This window comes from Crinia signifera, chromosome 8 (assembly GCF_055691185.1).
Source record: "Crinia signifera chromosome 8, ASM5569118v1, whole genome shotgun sequence".
Taxonomy (NCBI): domain Eukaryota; kingdom Metazoa; phylum Chordata; class Amphibia; order Anura; family Myobatrachidae; genus Crinia; species Crinia signifera.
This window is the reverse complement of record NC_139224.1, coordinates 95,550,639-95,572,447: the sequence shown is the minus strand read 5'-3', so window position 1 is coordinate 95,572,447 and position 21,809 is coordinate 95,550,639. Positions and strand designations below refer to the sequence as shown.

Below are 21,809 nucleotides of genomic sequence, written 5' to 3'. Positions count from 1 at the left end.
GCTCTGTGAGGGGGCAGGGCTTAGCGGGTTGTCGGGGCGGGGCTTAGCAGAACCTGTGGCAGTATGAGGGGTTAGGGTGGTCTGCTCTGCTGCCCACAATGTGCTGAGCACTGCCTGGCTGGGTGCACTGTGCAGGCAGCAGCATCCCCACAGTTTCTCCCCTTCCTTTCCACTATAATCATTCAGCCTACAGTGCAGAGATCAGCTCCGCCCACAAGCACACAGAGGAGCTGATGGTCTGATGCAGCTAATGCTGCTGCCTTGGAAAGAGGAGGGCTGTCAGTGATCAGGAGCATGCAGCTGTACAGCTGTAACCTGCAGCTGTTACTCACAGTAAGAGATGGTTTCCCCCCCCCCATTTAAAGTCACTCTACACAGGGCCGGCGCCACCACTAGGCAGGTTAAGGCATTTGCCGGCCACTGGAGGGAGGTAGTGAGCCGCAGGAGGAGCAGCAGCAGCAGCAAGAAAGTTTCCACAGACGAGAGCAGGAGGAAGGAAGCTGTGCCCTGCCAAGCACCTGTCTTGAGCTATTCGGCGATGGTGAGTGACTCGTGTCCCCCCCCGCTCCGGAGCCTGACCCTCCCCCCCACCAGAGCCTGCCACCCCCCCCCCCCCCCCCGTGCCAGAGCCCGACACCACCCCACGCGACAGAGCCCGTTTGTTTGTGTTTCATTCACTGCTCCCACTAGCCTGGCTTTCCTGCAGGACATGACATTGTAAGAAAAGCCAGTGCCTGTGAATTATGCCAGTAACCAGTTTCATGCTTCACCTCTTAAGTGGAATAATGCTTTCAGCAGCTGGAACTGAGCTGTGTCTCCTGTCTTCAGTAGAATAGATCATTTAGTAATGATTTCATTATACAATATCTGACTTCTCTATTTGCAAGTTTTTAGATTAAAAAATAAAATAACCTAATGTATGTGTTCTTCTGAGAGTCCTTTAAGTGCCATTCCTGTGTTGCTACTATTGTGGCTACTGAGGTACTGGTGAGGACACCAAGGCAGTGCTATTTTCAATGATTTGAGTGGCAGATGTCAGAAAGTATTCACAGTAGGTTAGAAAGATTTTAGGTTTTATATATAAATATATTATAGACTAAAGAGTGCAACACCACTTGTGGGGGCACACAACGGTCTAGCTTGGATAAAGACAGGTCGCAGGCATTTGGGAGTGGGCCAAGGGCAGGATGGCCAGCATTCCAATACAGGTATATTGGCCTAGGCTACTGAGCTGCACCGAATTGTGATGGACAATATTTTGAGTGATTTGATTCTGTGCATTAGAATGGCAGATCACAGAACCTGGCAGGAGGCACCTATTTACACAAGAGGTATCCCACTGCCTAGTACTGCCGTATCTACAGTACCTGTCTGGTGCCCAGTACTGCCGTATCTACTGTGTGGTGCCTAGTAGTGCCGTATCTACCTGTCTGGTGCCCAGTACTGCTGTATCTACCTGTCTGGTGCCTAGTACTGCTGTATCTACCTGTCTGGTGCCTAGTACTGCCGTATCTACCTTACTTGTCGCCATGTCTGTCGTATAATTCCATGTCTGCCACCTTGTGTCCCGTATCAGTCCAGGGGTGCTGCTATCTGTGCCATATAATTCCATGTGTGCTGTATCAGGTCAGGGGTGCCTCCATCTGTGCCGTATAATTCCATGTGTGCTGTATCAGGTCAGGGGTGCCCGCATGTGTGGCGCATAATTCCTGGGGTGAGCCAAGTGTGTCATATAATTCATGGGATGCTGCTATGTGTGCTGTATCAGTCCAGGAGTGATGCTAAGTGTGCCGTATCAGTCCAGGGGTGAGCCAAGCTGCAGCTGATCCCGATGAGTCTTCATGCCATTGCTGCATGGGGGGCTGGGGGGGGGGGGGGGCGATATCCTGTAGGTTTGCCTAGGGCACCTAGATGCCTTGCACCGGCCCTGACTCTACAACCCCCTCTGTCTCCCCCCCCACACTTTTCCACCCAATGGCTGTTATGTGTGTCTGTGTGTTCGTGTCTATAGCGGGCCATACACTTGTGAGATTTGGCCACTTTTCACCAGAAAGGGTCGGGCTGAGAAATCGGGTGAAAAGTAGCCAAATCTCATGTGTTTGACATTTGATTGATACCCGGTCCTGTGCGCAATTGGATAGGAGTCAGATTTACTTGCAGGTCCGACCTCCGACAGCCTCCCAGCAGAGTGGAATGCGATTGCATGCGATATATCGCATATAAAAGGACCACATGTGATATATCGCATGCGATCCTACCACCTGGGAAGCTTCCGGGTGTCTCAAGAGGATCTGCGACTTCTTATGTGTCACTGCCAATGTTTTAGTTTGTCTATGTCTGTCTGTGTCAGCATCCTTGTGTGAGTGTGCCCGCATCTGTCTGTGTGTCAGTGTATTAGCTTATATGTGTTAACATCTGTCAATGTGTCAGCATCCATCTGTCAGCAACTCTGTGTCAGTGTATGTCTGAGTGTCAGTGTTTCAGCAGCTGTCTGTATCAGTGTGTCAGCATATTTGTGTCAGTGTCAGCATTTGTATGTGTGAGTGTCAGCATGCAGAGGAGTCTGATGGCATTATAGTGGTATGCGGAGGACTTTGATGGCATATTAGTACCCCACTTGAAGGCATAATTGTGGTATGTGGAATAGTCTAATGGCATAATAGTGTCACACGTAAGAGTCTTATGGCATAAAAGTGGTCCACATAGTAGTCTTATGGCATAATAGGGGCAGATGCAGACTACACCTAATTCCCTATCCTGCAGTGTAACCACCCTCACCCCACAGTTTGACCCTAGGCTTTCCCTCCCCACAGCCTACCATAGTTACCGATCGGGATCCTGCTGTCTGTATTCCGCATAGGGTTCCTGATCTATTCGAAGTTCTGGGGTTGTTAGAGCAGTTGGTAAGCCAGCATCTGTATACCGACAACCAGCTTCCTGTAACCGCGTCCCACACAGAGTAATATATAATAATCCATGGGGTATAGGTGATTGCATGATGAGCAACTGGATGTCTGGAGCAATGTCCGTACTCTTCCAGTATTTAAGCTTGTATGTGTATGAATGGGGGGCGCCACTGCATGAGCTTGCTCCGGGTGCCATGACTCCACGCTACACCTCTGTTTTTCTGTAGGTAGAATCGACAGACCTTCTTATAGGCAGCTAGTAGAGAGTTCAGTTCAGGGTACGGTGTCCCCACACCAAAAACAAGGGATGGGCAGGTAATTATTGGAGATACAGATAGGATTGATCCCACCACCAGAGCCTGGAAGGAAAATATCTACCATATGCCCCTTAAGGGTGATAAGCGTCTCCTCTTCTCCAATAAAGAATGCTTAATGACCCACGGGGGGACATACTTTCTCCTTGAAAAAGAACCTGGTTAAAGGTTTGAAACGCATTGGAGTTGTTCCATAGCCTTTTTTAAAGGGGGACTCTCAGCAGCTACACCAAGTGGAGACATCCCGGGACTTTATACCATCTTATCTCCACCCATGCCCTACTGAGAGTCTGTTTACCTGGTCCTCCAACCATTCTGGTAAACTCTACCCCTTTTCCTTTAGGATACTCTTGTTTTTGTTTTTACCATTTGTCATCCAAGATATCATACTTAAAAAAAAAACTTATTACAATATATTCCACTTTCTCCATTCTTTATGTGGGTCCTCCTACTCCATGGAGTCCTTTATCCATATTGATGGGAAGGTGCATATGAGAGGACCCTCATTGGCTGACAGGCTAGTTCATGCCTAAGGTCTTTTAGGGGAGGGAATTTTGGATGTATATATTTGTGCATTAATGTTATGTGCATTTGGCTCCTGTTGTCCCTGGTAACATGGGTAAGTCTGATTGACTCCTCTTTCTGCACAAGTATAGTATTTGGTTTTAATATGTCATCACAGTTTATTCACAGTTCTCATAAATTGTAATAAATGTATATTAAGTGTTACTGTTTCATTTTATGTGCCTCAATATACAATGCATTCCCTTTTTTGAGAACTATATAAGCTGTACCTTGTTCTTAGGAGCTCCTCTCTATTACATTAATAATTACTATCAGGGCTGGTGCTACCATTAGACAGCTTTAGGCAGCTGCACTTGGAGGGCGGCACTGAGTGAGGAAAAAGGCTCTGACGGCTGTGAGGCACCAACTCATACTTGCCTACCCTCCCGGAATGGCCGGGAGGGTCCCGCAAATTGGGTCCCCCTCTTGGTCCCCCGGGAAGGGGGGCAAGTCTCCCGCATTTTCCTACAGCCCCGGCTCCCCCTCTCTCCGCGGTCTAAAAACTATGACTTTCGTGGGTCCGCGGGGAGGGGGCGGGGCTAAATGACGCAATTTGCGGCATTTCGCTGCATTTTTAGCCCCTCCCCCCACCCACGGACCCGCAAATTGAGGCTTCAGCCCATCATGGGTGCGGGGCTTGATGACATCACCCGTGCCCCGCCCCCAAAACGAAGCCTCTACTCGCCCCCTTTTACTCCTCTCCGGGCTTCTCCCGGAAAGGAGTATGCCAAAGTCGGCAAGTATGCACCAACTCCCTGCACTTATCTGCCGGGCAGCGGAGCGCCTGTTCTCAGATGCACTGACAAAGAGGAGTGGGAGACCGCATCACAGAGGAGAGCAGTCAGTGCACCTCCTTCCGGAGGCGACGGAGAGGAGCTGGATTTGCATATGCTGAAGAGGATGGCTGGCCAAGCACCGATGGGGTTGCAGGTAGCAATGCATCACCTGCTTGTGCCAACAATGCCTGCTGCTGCTGCAGAGTTTCATCGCTGCATTGCAGAGATGTTAGGAGCAGAGCTGCTGGGACCTGTCAGAGCTCCAGTCACCGGCCGGCACCCAGACAGAAGAGCGCAGCTCCACAGCTGGAGTGACACATTTCTATACAGCGAGGATTGCAGAAAACCAGCGATCCTCGCTGTTTAACCCCCGCGCTGGCCGCTCGCTCTATTCAATGTTCTGGGGAAATTCTCGCTGTCACAGGATGGCGAGAATTCCCTAAAACAGCGAGACCTGTGGCTAATGCAGAAACTCGCTGTATTTAGCCGCGAGTCTCGCTGCTTCTGGAGCCTCATACGCCAATTCTCCCTCGCTCAAAAAATGGAGCGAGGGAAATTGGCGTATGAGGGGGCTGCTTTGAATACTGACAGGGTGAGTGGTGGCAGCGAGCAGGAAGCTCTGCTCGCTGTCCCCACTCGCCCACAGCATTGAATACCTGCCAGTGAGTGATTGTCCTCTCTCTCTCCTCCCTGTTACTCCAGCCCCCTTGCCTTTCCACCCTCAGTGTCCTGCTCTCTAGCTGCCTCACAGCTCCCCCTATTTATCCACCCCCCCTCTAACACAGGCTACCATCTCCTGTCTTCTCACACATATCACAGCTCCAACCCCCCTCCCCCCATTCGCGGCACCCACAACACCCCCCCCCCCTCCCACACAGGCTACCCCCTCCTGTCTTCTCTCCCCTATCACAGCTCCAACCCCCCTCCTCCATTCGCGGCACCAGCGACCCCCCTCCCCCACACAGTATACCCTCTCCTGTCTTCTCTCCCCTATCACAGCTACAACTCCCCTCCCCCATTCGCGGCACCCGCGCCCCCCCCCCACACTGTATACCATCTCCTGTCTTCTCTCCCCTATCACAGCTCCAACCCCCCTCCCCCATTCGTGGGACCCGCGACCCCCCTCCCCCACACAGGATACCCTCTCCTGTCTTCTCTCCCCTATCACAGCTCCAACTCCCCATCCACCACAGGCTACCCCTTCATGGTCTCTCCCCACACAACTACAACCCCCCCCCCCCCAACACACACACACACACACACTGGCTATCATATGTTCTCTCCCCCAACAGCTCCTCCCACAGCTGCGGAACCCATAACCCCCTGCCAGGGCTATTTTTACAGGGGAACAACGCGCCACTCATCCACTGTTGATATTGTCACGGACAGATGCCTCCACCTCCACCAGCAAACCCGCTGGTTCCAGGTACTGACTGAATGCTGCCGGAGACAAGTTTTGGGAGTTTGGACTATCACCACTCACTGGCTGGGAGATGCTGTAAGCCGGGACTGTGGTGGTATTGTTGGTCAGTAAACCGGTGTTATATGCTTTCACATTCATGGGGATATCACTCTGCGGGCGTGGGCAGGCTATTTACTCCTCTTGGTGGCCCAGCTTCTCCAAGACGCTGAATACAGTGTCTCTGGTGCCGTTTTCAATCCTCCTAGACCTACACCGTGCTGTAATCTGACTCTGCAACTCCTTTTGTGTTGGATGATGGTACTGCTTTCAGCTTTTGCCTCCTCCTGAGTCTGCTCTGACCTACTGTACTGGTTATTAAAAGTGCACAGATTATTAATGGCATAATATTTACATACATGTTGTCCTTGACTATTACTGAGTGACACTGATTATTGGGCCATTAATCAGTGGGCGGTATTCAATGAGCCTGATTCGCCAGGTTTTTATGGCGAATATGTGCTGTTTGGCGAATTTTTGACTAAAACTGTGAATCACCCTATTCATTGACCACATGGCGAATACATTTGAAGGTTTTTTTCGCCATGATTCACTGAGTAGCAATCGCTATCTTTTTATGGAGAAGTGGAAGGCGAACTTTTAAAATAAAGTGTTTTTTACATTTGGTGTAAAAAAATCAGGAATTTTATTCTGAGGAGGGGCATGCTATTTTATTCATGTGCTGTAAGCACATGAATATATATTTAATTTAATTTTTTTTTTTTTTTACACAGCAGCCAGCAGGGGGCGCCGGAGCCGAGCCGCTCATTAGATATTCATATATTCACTGCACCCGATCGTTACGATTGGGTGTAGTGAATATACGCGGTCCCCTGCTGGCACCCCCGGGGGGCAGCCTGTGCTGCCTGGCACCCGGGGAGCCCACCTCCCCCCCACATACGCTCTGGGGCAGGCAGAGAGACTTCCATCTCCCTGCCTGCCACTGTCCTCAGGCTCCCTGCGGCGTTCGCCGCAGGAGCTCATATTCGCCGGTCAGGGGCAGCGAGCCCCTGACTCGTTGAATACCAGAGCCGGCGAGGCTCCGGAACGTGGCGAATGTGCAGCGAATCCTAAACAGGATTCGCTGCACCTCGCCGGTATTCACATTGAATACCGCCCAGTGTCAGTAATTGTCCAGGTCAACATGTATGTAAATATTAATGCCATTCATAATGGCATTAATATTTACATACATGTTATCCTTCACTACTACTTACAGTTCTAGGATTTTTTTTAAACGCAGCAGTTAAAAAAACTGGTATGGCGTACTATAGGAGTAATGAATTCTCTAGAGAGCAAAGGGGTAAGCAGTGCCTTTTCTAGCAGCCAGCCATTCTGTGATCCTCATGTACGCGCAGGAAAAACCACAAGGACACGCCCCTTCTCTCTGTAGGTCCCGCTGAATTTTCCTTTTACTGTACGTCTCTACGTCACCCATTCACTAGCGGCGTGAGAGGCTGGGAGCTGTCACCTTCGCTCCCATAGTGTTTCTTGTGGATTTCTGTCTGGCTGAGTTATGGATGGCTGTCTTCATAGCCTGCCCCCTGGGGGGCGCTTGCAGAATATTTGCCTAGGATGCTGAGAAACCTTGTGCTGCCCCTGATAACTATCACATTTCTATAACAGTAAGCAGTGACACTATTTTCCCACAGAATTCTCTTTAAATTTACTAAGGTGAAGTCTAGGTACTTGTGTATTATCACGGCGCCCATCTCATTGCATACCATAAGGCTTAATATGGTATGCAATGAGATGAAATGTGCTGCGATGGGACCCGATCTTATACAATTTAAAATTGTATACCATTGTATATGGCATACAATGAGATGAGATGAGATGAGATTTTAAATTGTATAAGCACACTAATGGTTGCTTTCAATGTTAATTGGCCCCCATATAAGATTTTTAATTGTATAAGCACCCTAATGGGTGCTTACAATGTTAAATGCACCCTCACGCCACCCCCACTATCAAGGCCTATACGAAGCGTGGCAAGCGCAGCGAGCCTGCGAGGGGCGGCGGTACGCGTCCTCCGACCTTTTCATACCCCCACTATCCATGTCAGCGTGGAGTTGATTTTATATAGCGTGGCGAGCGGACGTGTAATATATGTAAAGTAAAACGCGGCCGCTCGCCACACTTCGGGCTCGGTGGCTCGCTGCGCTCGCCACACTATATAAAATAAACTCCATGCCGACATAAGTAGTGGGGGTATGAAAAGGTCGGAGGACGCATACCGCCGCCCCTCGCGGGCACGCTGCGCTCACCACGCTTCGGGTTGGTGTTGATAGCGGTGGTGGCGTGGGGGTGCATTTAACATTGTAAGCACCCATTAGTGTGCTTATACAATTTAAAATCTCATCTCATCTCATTTAATTGTATGCCATTGTATGTGTCACGATCCGAGCTGTCAGACAGACTTTCTTACCGGCTAAGTGCCTCCGCAGGTTCAGCTTGCGGTCCAGACGTCATCTCTGCCGGCCTCCTGTCTCCCAGTGACAGTCCCCAGTGCACGGCAATCCACCTGTCCGCCGCCATTGCTCCCAGTATCCAGCATGGTGTGCACAAACACACTTTCCCGCCATAGCAGACATGGGGGCTGCCATGTTCTTCCCAGTCACATGTCTGTGCTGTCCAATCCTGTTGGTTCTGATCTCCCTGTCATACTTCCTCGGCCAATCCTGGCCACCCAGTGGGGATAAGTATGCTGGGAGCTCTCAGAACCATTGCTAGTGCTTCAGTTGTCTCCAGTGTATGGTCAGCTGTCCTTGTCTCCGTGCAAGTGTATTTATCTGCTGGTGTTGTCTTCCATGCTGCAGTGTGTTCCAGGTTGTTCCATCTCCTGTGAAGTCCAGGTTATTCCACCGCCTGTGATCCTGCCTCTCAGCCCAGCGACCAAGCCTAGCTCCGGGACTCTGGTCCTTCCGATGCTCCAGCATCATCCACCATCGATGTTGCATCGCTAATCCGATATTCCGGATCTCCTGCTTCCGTCCGTCATTCCGGACCCACAGTCATCTCCCGTCCTTCATTCCGGACCCACAGTCATCTCCCGTCCGTCCTCCCAGACCCACAGTCATCTCCATATCCGATATCCGGATCCGATGTTCCACCATCGATACCATTCATCATCTCTGTAAAGTATTGCAATCTGCATGAACTGTCATTATCCCTGCATACTTTACTGTCTGTCATAATTACAACCATCTGCAAATAAACTCCGGTTGTATTTTACCTCTGACTGCTTATTGGCTCTGGGTGCACTGTCGCGCACTCCATGCGCAAGGGTCCTCTCCAACCTCCCCGGTTCAGGTACCGGTCCAGGTCCCCACCAGAGGTCTCAGTCTTGTCGACTGAGTCCCCTGGTGTGACAGTAAGCACTAGCCAAATGGATCCAGCCGCCAACCAAGCTTCTCCACCCAGCCCTGTACAGCAACTGGCTGTTCGCTTGGATCAGCAAGAGGCTGCGCAGAGCCAAGTGATCCATTGTCTGCAAGATCTGTCTTCCCGGCTGGATAAGCTACAGACCACTCTCAGTGGCCCTGAGCCTGTCAGAGAACTTCCAAGTCCCGTTCATCCTCCTGTAATGGCTGCTGCACCTCGCCTTCATCTGTCTATCCCCACCAAGTATGATGGGAACCCCAAGACCTGTCGAGGTTTTCTCATTCAGTGTGAGATTCATTTCGAGCTGCAACCCAGCAATTTCCCTACTGAAAGGGTCAAGATCGCCTACATCATCTCCCTCCTGTGTGGAGCAGCGTTAGAATGGGCGTCTCCCTTATGGGAAAGATCTGATGCCATCCTGTCCAATTACAAGGACTTCGTGTCAACATTCCGGCGTATCTTCGATGAGCCTGGGCGATCAGCATCTGCCTCCACTGAACTCCTCCATCTCAGACAGGGATCCCGCTCCGTCGGGCAATATCTGGTCCAGTTCCAGATTCTGGCGTCTGAACTCTCCTGGTGTGATGGGTCCCTATACGCAGCTTTCTGGCATGGCCTATCCGATCGTATTAAGGATGAACTCGCTACCAGAGACTTACCCTCAGGTCTAAGTGACCTTATTTCATTGTGTATCAAAGTAGACCTACGCTTCCGAGAAAGGGCTGTAGAACGTCACAAGAGCGCTCCAGTTAAAGTGTCAACTCCTCCGCCTTCTTTACCCACTGCTCCTGCGGTCCATTCCAAAGAAGAACCAATGGAGATAAACCGTTTCCGTTTGTCTCCAGGAGAACGTCGACGTCGACGGTTGGCACAGCTCTGCCTGTATTGTGCCGATCCTGCACATCAAATTTCTGCATGCCCAAAGCGTCAGGAAAACTCCTCCTCCTAGCCCGTCAAGGAGAGGGTAGGCTAGGAGTAATTAAGTCCTCTCCATCAGCAACTGATTGTGTCCTTCCAGTTTCCCTACAAGTTGGTCAGCATTTCAAGACTGTCTCCGCACTTCTTGATTCCGGTGCCGCTGGCAACTTCGTTACTGCAGAACTGGTTCGCAAGTGGGGGTTACCCACTGAAAGTCTTTCCAAGACTGTCTTCCTTACTGCTGTGGATGGCAGTAGGATTCCTGATGCAACAGTCTTCCGCAGAACTTTGCCACTTACAGTAAAAGTGGGAGTCCTGCACACTGAACTTTTGTCCTTCCTGGTTTTACCCCGAGCCACTCATGCTCTGGTTCTGGGTTTACCCTGGCTCCGTCTTCACAATCCTCGTCTTGATTGGAAGACATCGGAAATCCTTTCCTGGGATCCTTCCTGCTCCAGTACCTGTCTCCAAAAGGTACTCCCAGCTCGTCATTCTTCAGCCGATGCAGCAGACCTTCCGCCTCTTCCCTACCAAGAGTACTCAGATGTATTCAGCAAGTCTGGCGCTGATGTCCTACCTCCTCACAGACCGTGGGATTGCCCTATCGAACTTATCCCAGGCAAAGAACCACCCAGAGGTAGAACCTATCCTCTCTCTCTTCCAGAGACTCAAGCCATGACCAATTACATCAAGGAAAATCTGGCAAAGGGATTCATCCGTCCTTCGACTTCTCCTGCTGGCGCAGGATTCTTCTTCGTCAAAAAGAAGGATGGAGGCCTACGTCCCTGCATTGATTATCGCGGCCTCAATGACATTACAGTAAAGAACCGATATCCGTTGCCCCTCATCACCGAGCTGTTTAACCGTGTCATCGGTGCAACCATCTTTACGAAACTCGATCTGAGGGGTGCATACAATCTCATCCGCATACGAGAGGGCGACGAGTGGAAGACGGCGTTTAATACCAGAGACGGCCACTATGAGTACCTCGTCATGCCCTTTGGGCTCAGCAATGCCCCAGCCGTGTTCCAGCACTACGTCAATGAGATTTTTCGGGACATTCTGTATCGTCATGTAGTTGTATATCTCGATGACATTTTAATCTTCGCCAATAACATCACTGAACATCGTTATTGGGTCAAAGAGGTTCTGTCCCGGCTGCGAGCTAATCATCTCTACTGTAAACTGGAGAAGTGTGTCTTCGAGGTGAAGTCTATACCCTTTCTAGGGTACATTGTCTCCGGTTCTGGTCTTCAAATGGATCCAGGAAAACTGCAGGCCATCCAAGATTGGCCAATTCCCTCTTCGCTGAAAGGCATTCAACGTTCTCTTCTATTGTGGCTCCCATCACTGCCTTGACTAAAAAGGGGTCTAATCCAGCAAAGTGGCCGGCAGAAGCCATCGAAGCCTTCCATCTGTTGAAACAGAGGTTCACTTCTGCTCCTGTTTTAAGACAACCTGATACCACCTTGCCCTTTATTCTCGAGGTTGATGCCTCCTCCGTGGGTGTCGGGGCAGTCCTCTCGCAAAAAAGCGCCCGATGGTCGTCTTCATCCCTGTGGGTTCTACTCCCGTAAGTTCCTGCCTGCAGAGCGTAACTATGCCATCGGCGACCAAGAGCTCCTCGCCATCAAGTTGGCATTAGAAGAATGGAGATATCTTCTAGAGGGCGCTGTTCATGAGATCACAATTATCACAGACCACAAGAATCTTCTGTATCTCAAGTCTGCTCAATGTTTAAATCCCCGTCAAGCCAGATGGACACTTTTCTTTTCCAGGTTCCGTTTCAAGCTGTCGTTCTGTCCAGGGACACAAAACCGAAAAGCTGATGCCCTTTCCCGCTCATGGGAGCAAGAAAGTGAGTCTAAGTCCACACATCAACACTTTATTATTGATCCAGTGGCATTCTCCGCAACGAGAGTTTCAAATCTCACGCCCCCTACAGGGAAAAGATATATAAAGCCAGCTCTAAGAAAGAAGTTGCTCTGTTGGGCGCATTCTTAAAAATTCGCTGGCCATGCAGGCATTCAGAAAACTTACGAGTTTATCACCAGGTCCTACTGGTGGCCGTCCCTCAAACAGGATGTACAGGACTTTGTTTCCTCTTGTGCTAAATGTGCTCAGCACAAGACCAGTCGTCAGTCTCCTCCTGGGCAATTGATGCCACTGTCAGTGCCACATCGTCCTTGGACGCATATCTCTATGGACTTTGTAAATGATCTTCCAGAGTCTGACAAGTTCACCACCATCTGGGTGATTGTTGATCGGTTCACCAAGATGGCTCACTTCGTTCCCCTCACCGGTCTTCCGTCAGCTTCCAAGCTGTCCCAGCTCTTCAACAAAGAGATATTCAAGCTTCATGGGCTGCCTCTTGAAATCATCTCCGATAGAGGAGTCCAATTCGTAGCCAAGTTCTGGCGAAGCCTGTGCTCCTTGCTTCAAATCAAGTTCAAGTTTTCCACAGCCTACCACCCTCAAACCAATGGCCAAACGGAGAGAATGAATCAGGACCTTGAAGCATTTCTCTGCACATATGTCTCTTCTTCCCAAGATGACTGGGCTCAACTCCTTCCATGGGCAGAGTTCTGCCATAATAACCAATATCATTCTTCATCAAATGTCACTCCATTCCTTGCCAATTATGGGTTTCATCCTCGAGTTCCTGACTTCACTCTGCAACCTGTGTCCTCTGTTCCAGCGGTCGACACGACCATCCGGCAATTCGTCAAATCCTGGAAGCTCATTCGTTCTTCACTTCTGAAGGCTTCAAGCAGGTATAAAAAATTTGCCGACAGGAAACGCAGAGCTATGCCAGCCCTCCGTCCAGGAGATCGTGTCTGGTTGTCAACCAAGAATCTTCGATTGAGAGTGCCATCGATGAAGTTCGCTCCCCGATATATTGGTCCTTTCCCAGTTGAGCGAGTCGTCAATCCAGTAGCTTACAAGCTCAAGTTGCCGCCCTATTTGAAAGTGCCAGCTACATTCCACATTTCGCTGCTCAAGCCGCTGGTTCTGAATCGCTTTCATTCCAAGCTCCCCAAGGCTCCTAAGGTTTGCACCCAGCGTGGAACAGAATATGAGGTCAGTAAAATCTTGGACTCTCGCATCCGATATGGTCGTCTGCAATATCTGATCGATTGGAAGGGCTACGGCCCCGAAGAGCGATCATGGACCAATGCCATCGATGTCCATGCTCCCAGACTCATCCGGGCGTTCCACTCCAAGTTTCCCCGCAAGCCTAAAAGGTGTCCTGGGGCCACCCTTAAAGGGGGGGATGCTGTCACGATTCGAGCTGTCAGACAGACTTTCTTACCAGCTAAGTGCCTCCGCAGGTTCAGCTTGCGGTCCAGACGTCATCTCTGCCGGCCTCCTGTCTCCCAGTGACAGTCCCCAGTGCACGGCAATCCACCTGTCCGCCGCCATTGCTCCCAGTATCCAGCATGGTGTGCACAAACACACTTTCCCGCCATAGCAGACATGGGGGCTGCCATGTTCTTCCCAGTCACATTTCTGTGCTGTCCAATCCTGTTGGTTCTGATCTCCCTGTCATACTTCCTCGGCCAATCCTGGCCACCCAGTGGGGATAAGTATGCTGGGAGCTCTCAGAACCATTGCTAGTGCGTCAGTTGTCTCCAGTGTATGGTCAGCTGTCCTTGTCTCCGTGCAAGTGTATTTATCTGCTGGTGTTGTCTTCCATGCTGCAGTGTGTTCCAGGTTGTTCCATCTCCTGTGAAGTCCAGGTTATTCCACCGCCTGTGATCCTGCCTCTCAGCCCAGCGACCAAGCCTAGCTCCGGGACTCTGGTCCTTCCGATGCTCCAGCATCATCCACCATCGATGTTGCATCGCTAATCCGATATTCCGGATCTCCTGCTTCCGTCCGTCATTCCGGACCCACAGTCATCTCCCGTCCGTCATTCCAGACCCACAGTCATCTCCCGTCCGTCCTCCCGGACCCACAGTCATCTCCATATCCGATATCCGGATCCGATGTTCCACCATCGATACCATTCATCATCTCTGTAAAGTATTGCAATCTGCATGAACTGTCATTATCCCTGCATACTTTACTGTCTGTCATAATTACAACCATCTGCAAATAAACTCCGGTTGTATTTTACCTCTGACTGCTTATTGGCTCTGGGTGCACTGTCGCGCACTCCATGCGCAAGGGTCCTCTCCAACCTCCCCGGTTCAGGTACCGGTCCAGGTCCCCACCAGAGGTCTCAGTCTTGTCGACTGAGTCCCCTGGTGTGACAGTATGCCATATACAATGGTATACAATTTTAAATTGTATAAGATGCCATAAGATGGAAATCGTGGGCGCCGTGCTAATACACAAGTACCGAAGTCTATTTTAGTTTTTATACATTTCTAACAAATAATCAATGCACAGATTAAATAAAAAAAAATCATTATTTTATTATGTAATCACCAGAGTTAATGAAACGGGATGCAGTCAATATACCTACAATCAAAATCCCGATGGTCAAAATACCGACAACCATTAACCGACGGTCAAAATACCGACACGGTCAAAATACCGACATTTAAGATGTAGACAGGTCAAAAAGTCAACATGAGTTTTTCATGATTTGTTTTCATTGAAACCAACTTTTTCATACTTTACCATCCCAGTGGACATGGCGGGGGAATATAATAGTTTGCCGAGCGCAGCGAGGCACCATGCCCAAAGCATGGCGAGTGCAGCGAGGGGACGTGGTACACAACATACAGACCAAAAAATATGAAAAACTCGTGTCTACTTTTTGAACTGTCTACATTTTAAATGTTGGTATTTTGACCTTGTCGGTATTTTGACCGTCGATTAATGGTTGTCTGTGTTTTTATTGTAGGCAAATCATACCGAACCCATTGAAACAGCTCAGTATACTCCACGTTGTGAAATAACAATTTGGCAAAAATTAGTTAGGCATTAAATTTGTGACTTTTACTAACCTTCACATGTGGGTACAGGGCTCCAATCCATTTTAGTACAAGTACTTTCTCCATTTCTCAGTGCTTTGAATCCATGGTTACATTCAAAGTTTAGTTTTTCGTTCTCTTTGTAAACACTTTTCTGACTGTTCACTTTTCCATTTAGTATGTTTGGTTTTTTGCAAGTTATGTCTTTATAAAACAAAAAGTAAATAAATTAGGAAATATAAAGACCCCACAGGGTTAATTAAATTAGCCATGAGTTGCAAAAGCAAGTGTGGCAATATGCCTCAGTTATGGTACCTTCAGATTTGTGGATATTTGCTTGCAGAACCATAGAGCTGAGCACAGAACTATGCAAGTCTGGTACAAATCCGGGCCACAAGCGGAATGATTTGCAGTGCTGGCAATGGGGTGGAGACCCCATTGCCAGGACAGCGTATGATCTCACATGTAATTAAGTTGACTCCTGTGATGAACTAGTATACAGTACATGTCTATAATATGGATTTATTATTGCTGAAAAGTCAAAGCTGTGTCAACTCTCCTGTATATCATAAACTCCCTAATATAGCTGCAGGGCCGGTGCAAGGCACCGGAGCGCCCCAGGCAGGGGGGGCACCCCAGTGCTCACCCGACTCATTCACGGGGGTGCCGGGTGAAGCAGCGCGGGCCGCCGCGTCACTCCAGGGGGGGAGATGCGGCAGCGGCCGAGAGGCTCCACGAGGTCGGGGGAGAGTTGCAGGGGGGAGGGGGAGTTGCTCACCTCCATCCTGCTCCCTCCCACTGAGTCACTCCAGTGAGGGGGGGGGGGGGGAAGATGCGGTGGTGGCGGCCGAGTGGCTCCACAGGGGGGGTGGGGTTGCTCACCTCCATCCACCCTGCTCCCTCCTGCCTCCCTCTAGTGGCCGGCACCCCTGGCAGATGCCTAAAGCTGCCTAGTGGTGGCGCCAGCCCTGTTTAGCTGTCATTTTCCCATGGCCCAATCAGGGATTATTGGTGCTAGGTTGCGCTATGCTAAACATTTTCTTTAGAATAAAGGTCTGGTAAAATAAATTATTATGTCTCTGTCATCAAGTCTTGTGACACACCAGGTAGCCAGATTCTGTATCCCTTTCCTGTAGACTGCTTTCGTTAATGAGTCCAACAACTTTTGTATCATCAGCAAACTTGATGATGGCGTTCAACCCATAAATTGGTTTACAGCTGGAGGTAAAGATAGAAAAATGGACTCAACACACAGCCCTGGGTACTCCTGTACTAAGTGTCTGGGTAGAGGAACAAATGGATCCTGACCTCACTTCCTGAGGTGTTTTGGTCAGGAAATCCATGATCCAATTGCACATGGAACTATCAATTCCTAAATCTAACAGTTTAGTGATTAACTTTGCCAGGATAACAGTATTAAATGCAGAACTGAAATCTAAATACAATAATTGAGCATATGAGTTACTGCATCTTCCGTACTATTACTGCGATATGCAAACTGATATGGATCTAATATAGGTGAAAGGTTAGCCTTCAGATGCATTAAGACTAAATGCTCAAAACATTTCATTGGACAATTGGAGTGAGTGCCACATGACTGTAATCATTAATACCAGTTGGACTAGAATTCTTTGGTGATGGAATGATAGCCATATGTTTAAAACATTTCAGCACTATCACCTGAGACATGGACAGATCGAAAATGTCGATAAAGACCCCCACTAACTATTTTATAGAGATCGTAGTGTTCATGCTAGGCTGTTTTAGCACCCTGCCCCAATTTAGCATTTCCTGCTAAAATTGCCTGCCCGTACTGTCACAACCACTGCGTAAATAGATGCATTTATTCACATTAAGCACAGAGTTTGGGTGAAGCCCGACACCCATTCGCGAGAAGAGCATGCCGCATGATGACATCCACAGGATCTACAGTACAATCATATAAACAACCGTCCGGTAATAGCAGCATAAGTATAATTCAATGTTTCAGCCTTTATTTAGGCCTTTTTCAAGAAATGTATTATTATATATTATTATTATTGTTATTATTATTAATTATTATTATTATTATTATTATTATTATTATTATTGCTGTCTTCTTAAAGTGTACCTCTTTATTGAGTCTGCAGTGGCTTTTTTCATTAAAAATGTATGTCAACCGGAATATTCTACAGCTAAGTATTGAGTACATACCCGAACCATCGATTAAGAGGTTTAGAAATAGTAAATGTTTTTTTTTTTGTCTTCACTTTTAATATCCTTTAAGTGGAATAATGGTAACATCTGTAAAGAACATATAAGGAATGTAGTTAGGAGGAGAGCATGTGGGGAACTAGAACCCAGTTGTGTGTCCAAAGGTTTGTACATACCCGATGTGTTCAAGATAGAAGCATAGGTGTCAGATATACTGTTTGTAGACCTAGAGGGTGATTATCCCCAATTATTTCCATTTTTTAGAAAACAATGTTATATGGAAAACATTAAATGTTCCTTTTTTTCAGGCACTGATAGATAGTGCCTGTAGCTCATTTCCGGGTGAAGGGCGTGATGCTGATGTATTCCATCCACAATCCTGGGTGAACCGGGAGGGTGAACTGCATGATGCTGAGCACATTCGTGGGACGCTTATGTCATGGTTGCCTACCTGACTCTCTCCTTCATGGAGAAAATGCATCTGAACCTGCATGAAGTGAGTAAACCACTTGTAGACCATGATGCAGATCACATGTGCCCTCCACATAATCTACGTTCTGTTACTACTCTCCTACCCGCATGATGCAAGCTCCTAGTACGCATGCGTGATACCCTCCGGACACACATCCGGAAACGGAAGCTGCTAGGCGGTGGAATGCATGCTGAAACCCATGCACGCCCACCACCACGGCTAATAGGTCTATTTCTCCCCCTGTAAAATAGGCAACCTTATTTTTCTATATAGGAGAGGGAGGCATAAATAGCACCACCATCCTAAAGGTATAAGGGAAATAAAAAACACTGGGGACAGCCAGTTATTATCGTTAACCTTCTTATTCCCTTACTTGAAGTGACATCATACTCCTATCCCTTTATATACCAGATAGGCAGTCCAGACAGTCTGCACTCAGACATTGGATGCATGAGATCTGGACTGCTGATTCTGGTAGGTTGCACCTTGAATGGTCTCTCATAATCCCCTTTTGATATGTAATAGATTACTTGATATAGGTTTATAAGCATGATTTTAAGCTTAAAACTATATATGTATATAAGTCTTTAATATGTATATATTACATGTCTTTATTATCCTTTGTATTATATATTCATTGACTGAAAAAAGGAACATTTGAAGTTTTCAATATAACATTTTTTCTAAAAATTGGAAATAATTGGGGATAATCACCCTCTAGGTCTACAAACAGTATATCTGATACCTATACTTCTGTCTTGTACAAACCTTTCGACACACTCCTGGATTCTAGTTCCCTACATGCTCTCCTCCAAACTACATTCCTTATATGGTCTACAGATGTTACCGTTATTCCATTTATAGGATATTAAAAGTTAAGACAAAAAAAACCCCTCTCCTATTTCTAAACCTCTTAATCGATGGTTTGGGCATGTACTCAATACTTTCCTCTAGAAAATTCAGTTTGACATTCTTTTTTTTAACTAAAAAGATTATTTGAATGTATTTCTATTATTATTTAGAAACTATTCCCTTGATGAAATCATTTCATGACAAAAGGCATCGGATTTATTCCATCTTAAAAGAACCGATTTATTGAATATATGTCTGATATGCATATGTCTTTTGAAATGTTTTAATAAATTTTAAATCATTCACCCACTGTGTAAAATGTCACATGAAGGTGGTGGTTTTCATCTAGCGCGCTCTATATCTCTATCCATTTATTCCCTTTTTCCTCTGCTAACAGGGAGGAATTACAGAGTGCAGCTGTTCTGCATAGCGCTAACAAAAGTCTATTCTATCTTATTGTACATTATACTGTATATATACCGGCTGGTGAAAATTTCTTGTGTATATATATATATATATATATATATATATATATATATATATATATATATATATATATATATATATATATATATATATATAACGACCCAATGATGCAGCACTCCAGCTAAGGTGTAAAAATCTTCTTTATAGGTGAACAAACAGCAACGTTTCAACAACAACCGTGTTTTCGTCAGGCTCGAACAAGTTTTAAACAAAGTCATCCTTGAAAAAGCATCTACCTGATGTGAAATGCGTTGGTTGGGAACTAAGGAAGGTATCAAGAAAAGCAGCCATAGTCAAGGTCCATAGCCGCAAGCCTGCCGCTCTGCCATTACTAAGAACCCGACAGAAGCCCGGCGTGCAGAAGCGCAAGACCCGTGCTGCCCACTGCCGCTTGGAATATCTACCAAAACGGACCTCCTCACTTATTCCTACAAAGAAATTGTAAACATGTCGCATTGATTTATTTTTATTTGATTATTTTTTATTATTTTAATTTTATTTATTTTTTATTTTTGTTTTTATTTTCATTTTATTACTTTACGCTTATTTATCTTAATTAACCCTCTCCATTTCTCACCTCTTATTCTCCACTATCCCACTCATTTATTCTATCTCTCCCATCATTACCACTCCCCGCAGCAGAAATCTCGATTTTTGCTGCATTTCTCCAATTTTATATTCCCCAACAAGAGCCTGATATACCTTGCCTTCCAGCAACCCCCATAGAAACCACCCTAATTTGTTTTGGTTTTGCACCAGGATCTGTATTTAAAAAAAAAAAATTGTAATAACTGTTAGAATTGTAATATTTGGGCCTATTTTTGTTCTTAAGTATAAATAACATCAATAACATTAATTTTAATTAAATTTGTGGATGAAGTGTTTGGTTTGAATAGGCCTCCACAAAATAACCTACCAATGGGCTAAAGGTAAATAACAATGTTGTTAATCCTCTTGTCAGTTGGAAGAAGTAATTTACCTCATCCAATTCCTCACCACTAGCAGTGCTTATATCACCAACACACAATATTAGCTCATCTCTACTGGAATTCACCATTAAAGTCTGTCATGTGATGTAATTTGTGGCAAAGGTGATCCTAATGGAATTTATAATTAATTTATATTAACATAGTAGCCTCCTATGCTGATTACTCACATAGTATCTGGCTTTGCTAAAAACTCTTTATAAGTACATACTGAAGGATGGGGGGGGGGGGGGGATTGGGTTGGGTCAATCGCACAAGATGACTATATTCAGGTCAAGGACCCCTCATATGGTAATTTATTTGTACCAGTATTGGTTAGACCATGGGGGTGTGTTACCTTTGGACACAGGAATTAGGACAATATATGCAAAGAAAGAAAGATATGTCCTTGGTAAGGTGCACCTTACCAAGGACATATATATCATACTGAAGGATGGGAAACTTAAGTAAAGCTATTTTGTACAAGGGCTCCAACGTTTTGTCCTACCTGTAGTCAAATAAAAAACCAGATCTATCACTACACACGTGAATACATACTTATTTTCAAAATAAAAATATTTAATGACACAATAATTGACAGAATTTGAGGAAGCCGCTGATGCTAACAGTAGGTGGGGAAACACATTAGCCGACTTTTAAAACACCGGGAACTCACTCATCAAGACCTACAGTAACTGCATATATTAAAGTGGCTGCGCAACCATTAACAGAAAAGGAGAATAAAGCTGCCCATACACGTCCCGATTCCGGGGCCGCAATGTGTGCTTTGAGATGCTCGCTCCCACGGCATCTCATCGCACAGTACAAAAAAAGTATGTGCTGCACATACTTTTTGTACTTGCTTTTTATCGCATCGCATTGCATGCACAAGGCATGCAATGCAATGCTATTTTAGCCCAGAATGCACGCCGGGATCGGGAGGTGTATGGGCAGCTTAAGGATTGTAGACTCTGGATAAAGCTGCAAATACTGGGCACCAGCGGCAGCAGCTGGGAGTCACAGAGCACAAGAGGCCTGATGGGTATGTGAGACATCAACAGGTACCCCTTATTCTGTCTTGCTAGACTGAAATTCTGCACTAGTGACTCAACTGTTATTATTAGCTATACTAACCCTGGACAGTGAATTAAACTAACTATACTAACCACAGGGCTCCATCTGCACCTATCAACAGCATACTAATGAGGGTTAAATCAGAAGCATAACTAACATCTTTGCCTCATACTAATGATGGTAGCATCCTAATCAGTGACTGTGCCAGTAAATCTAACATTTCTTTTTAACCACTTCAATGGTACTCACGTGAAATTTTCGGGCTGAGCAATAATGTTCAAGTCGGCAAACTCAGAAGATCTCTGTGCTGTTCTTTGTACTAATCTCCTGACTGAGTTTGTTGTCAGGAGACCTCATAAATTAGCTTATTTTGCCATCTTGTGGCTATCAACAGTATTGCTCAGTCTGCACCATTATTCTAGCTTAAAGTATCAGTACAAAGTAGCTAAATGGCCGTTTCTAGACAATTTTGCTTCCAGGGCGAAGAAGAAAAAATGCGCCCCTCCCAGAAAATGGCAGAG

General features: G+C 46.9%; 1 protein-coding gene across 5 annotated transcripts in view; it reads right to left on the bottom strand.

Annotated features, from left to right (window-relative positions):
• The window catches only part of LOC146026277 (complement factor H-like), a 960,333-nt gene that overhangs the window by 838,183 nt on the left and 100,341 nt on the right, over positions 1 to 21,809 (bottom strand). The window contains exon 5 of one of the 5 annotated variants that reach the window (XM_083156811.1): positions 15,280 to 15,450. The exons of the other annotated variants lie outside the window; for them this stretch is intronic. Coding sequence (XP_083012937.1) covers positions 15,280 to 15,450 — 171 coding nt within the window. The remainder of the gene's footprint in view (positions 1 to 15,279; positions 15,451 to 21,809) is intronic. 5 annotated transcript variants of the gene reach the window in all.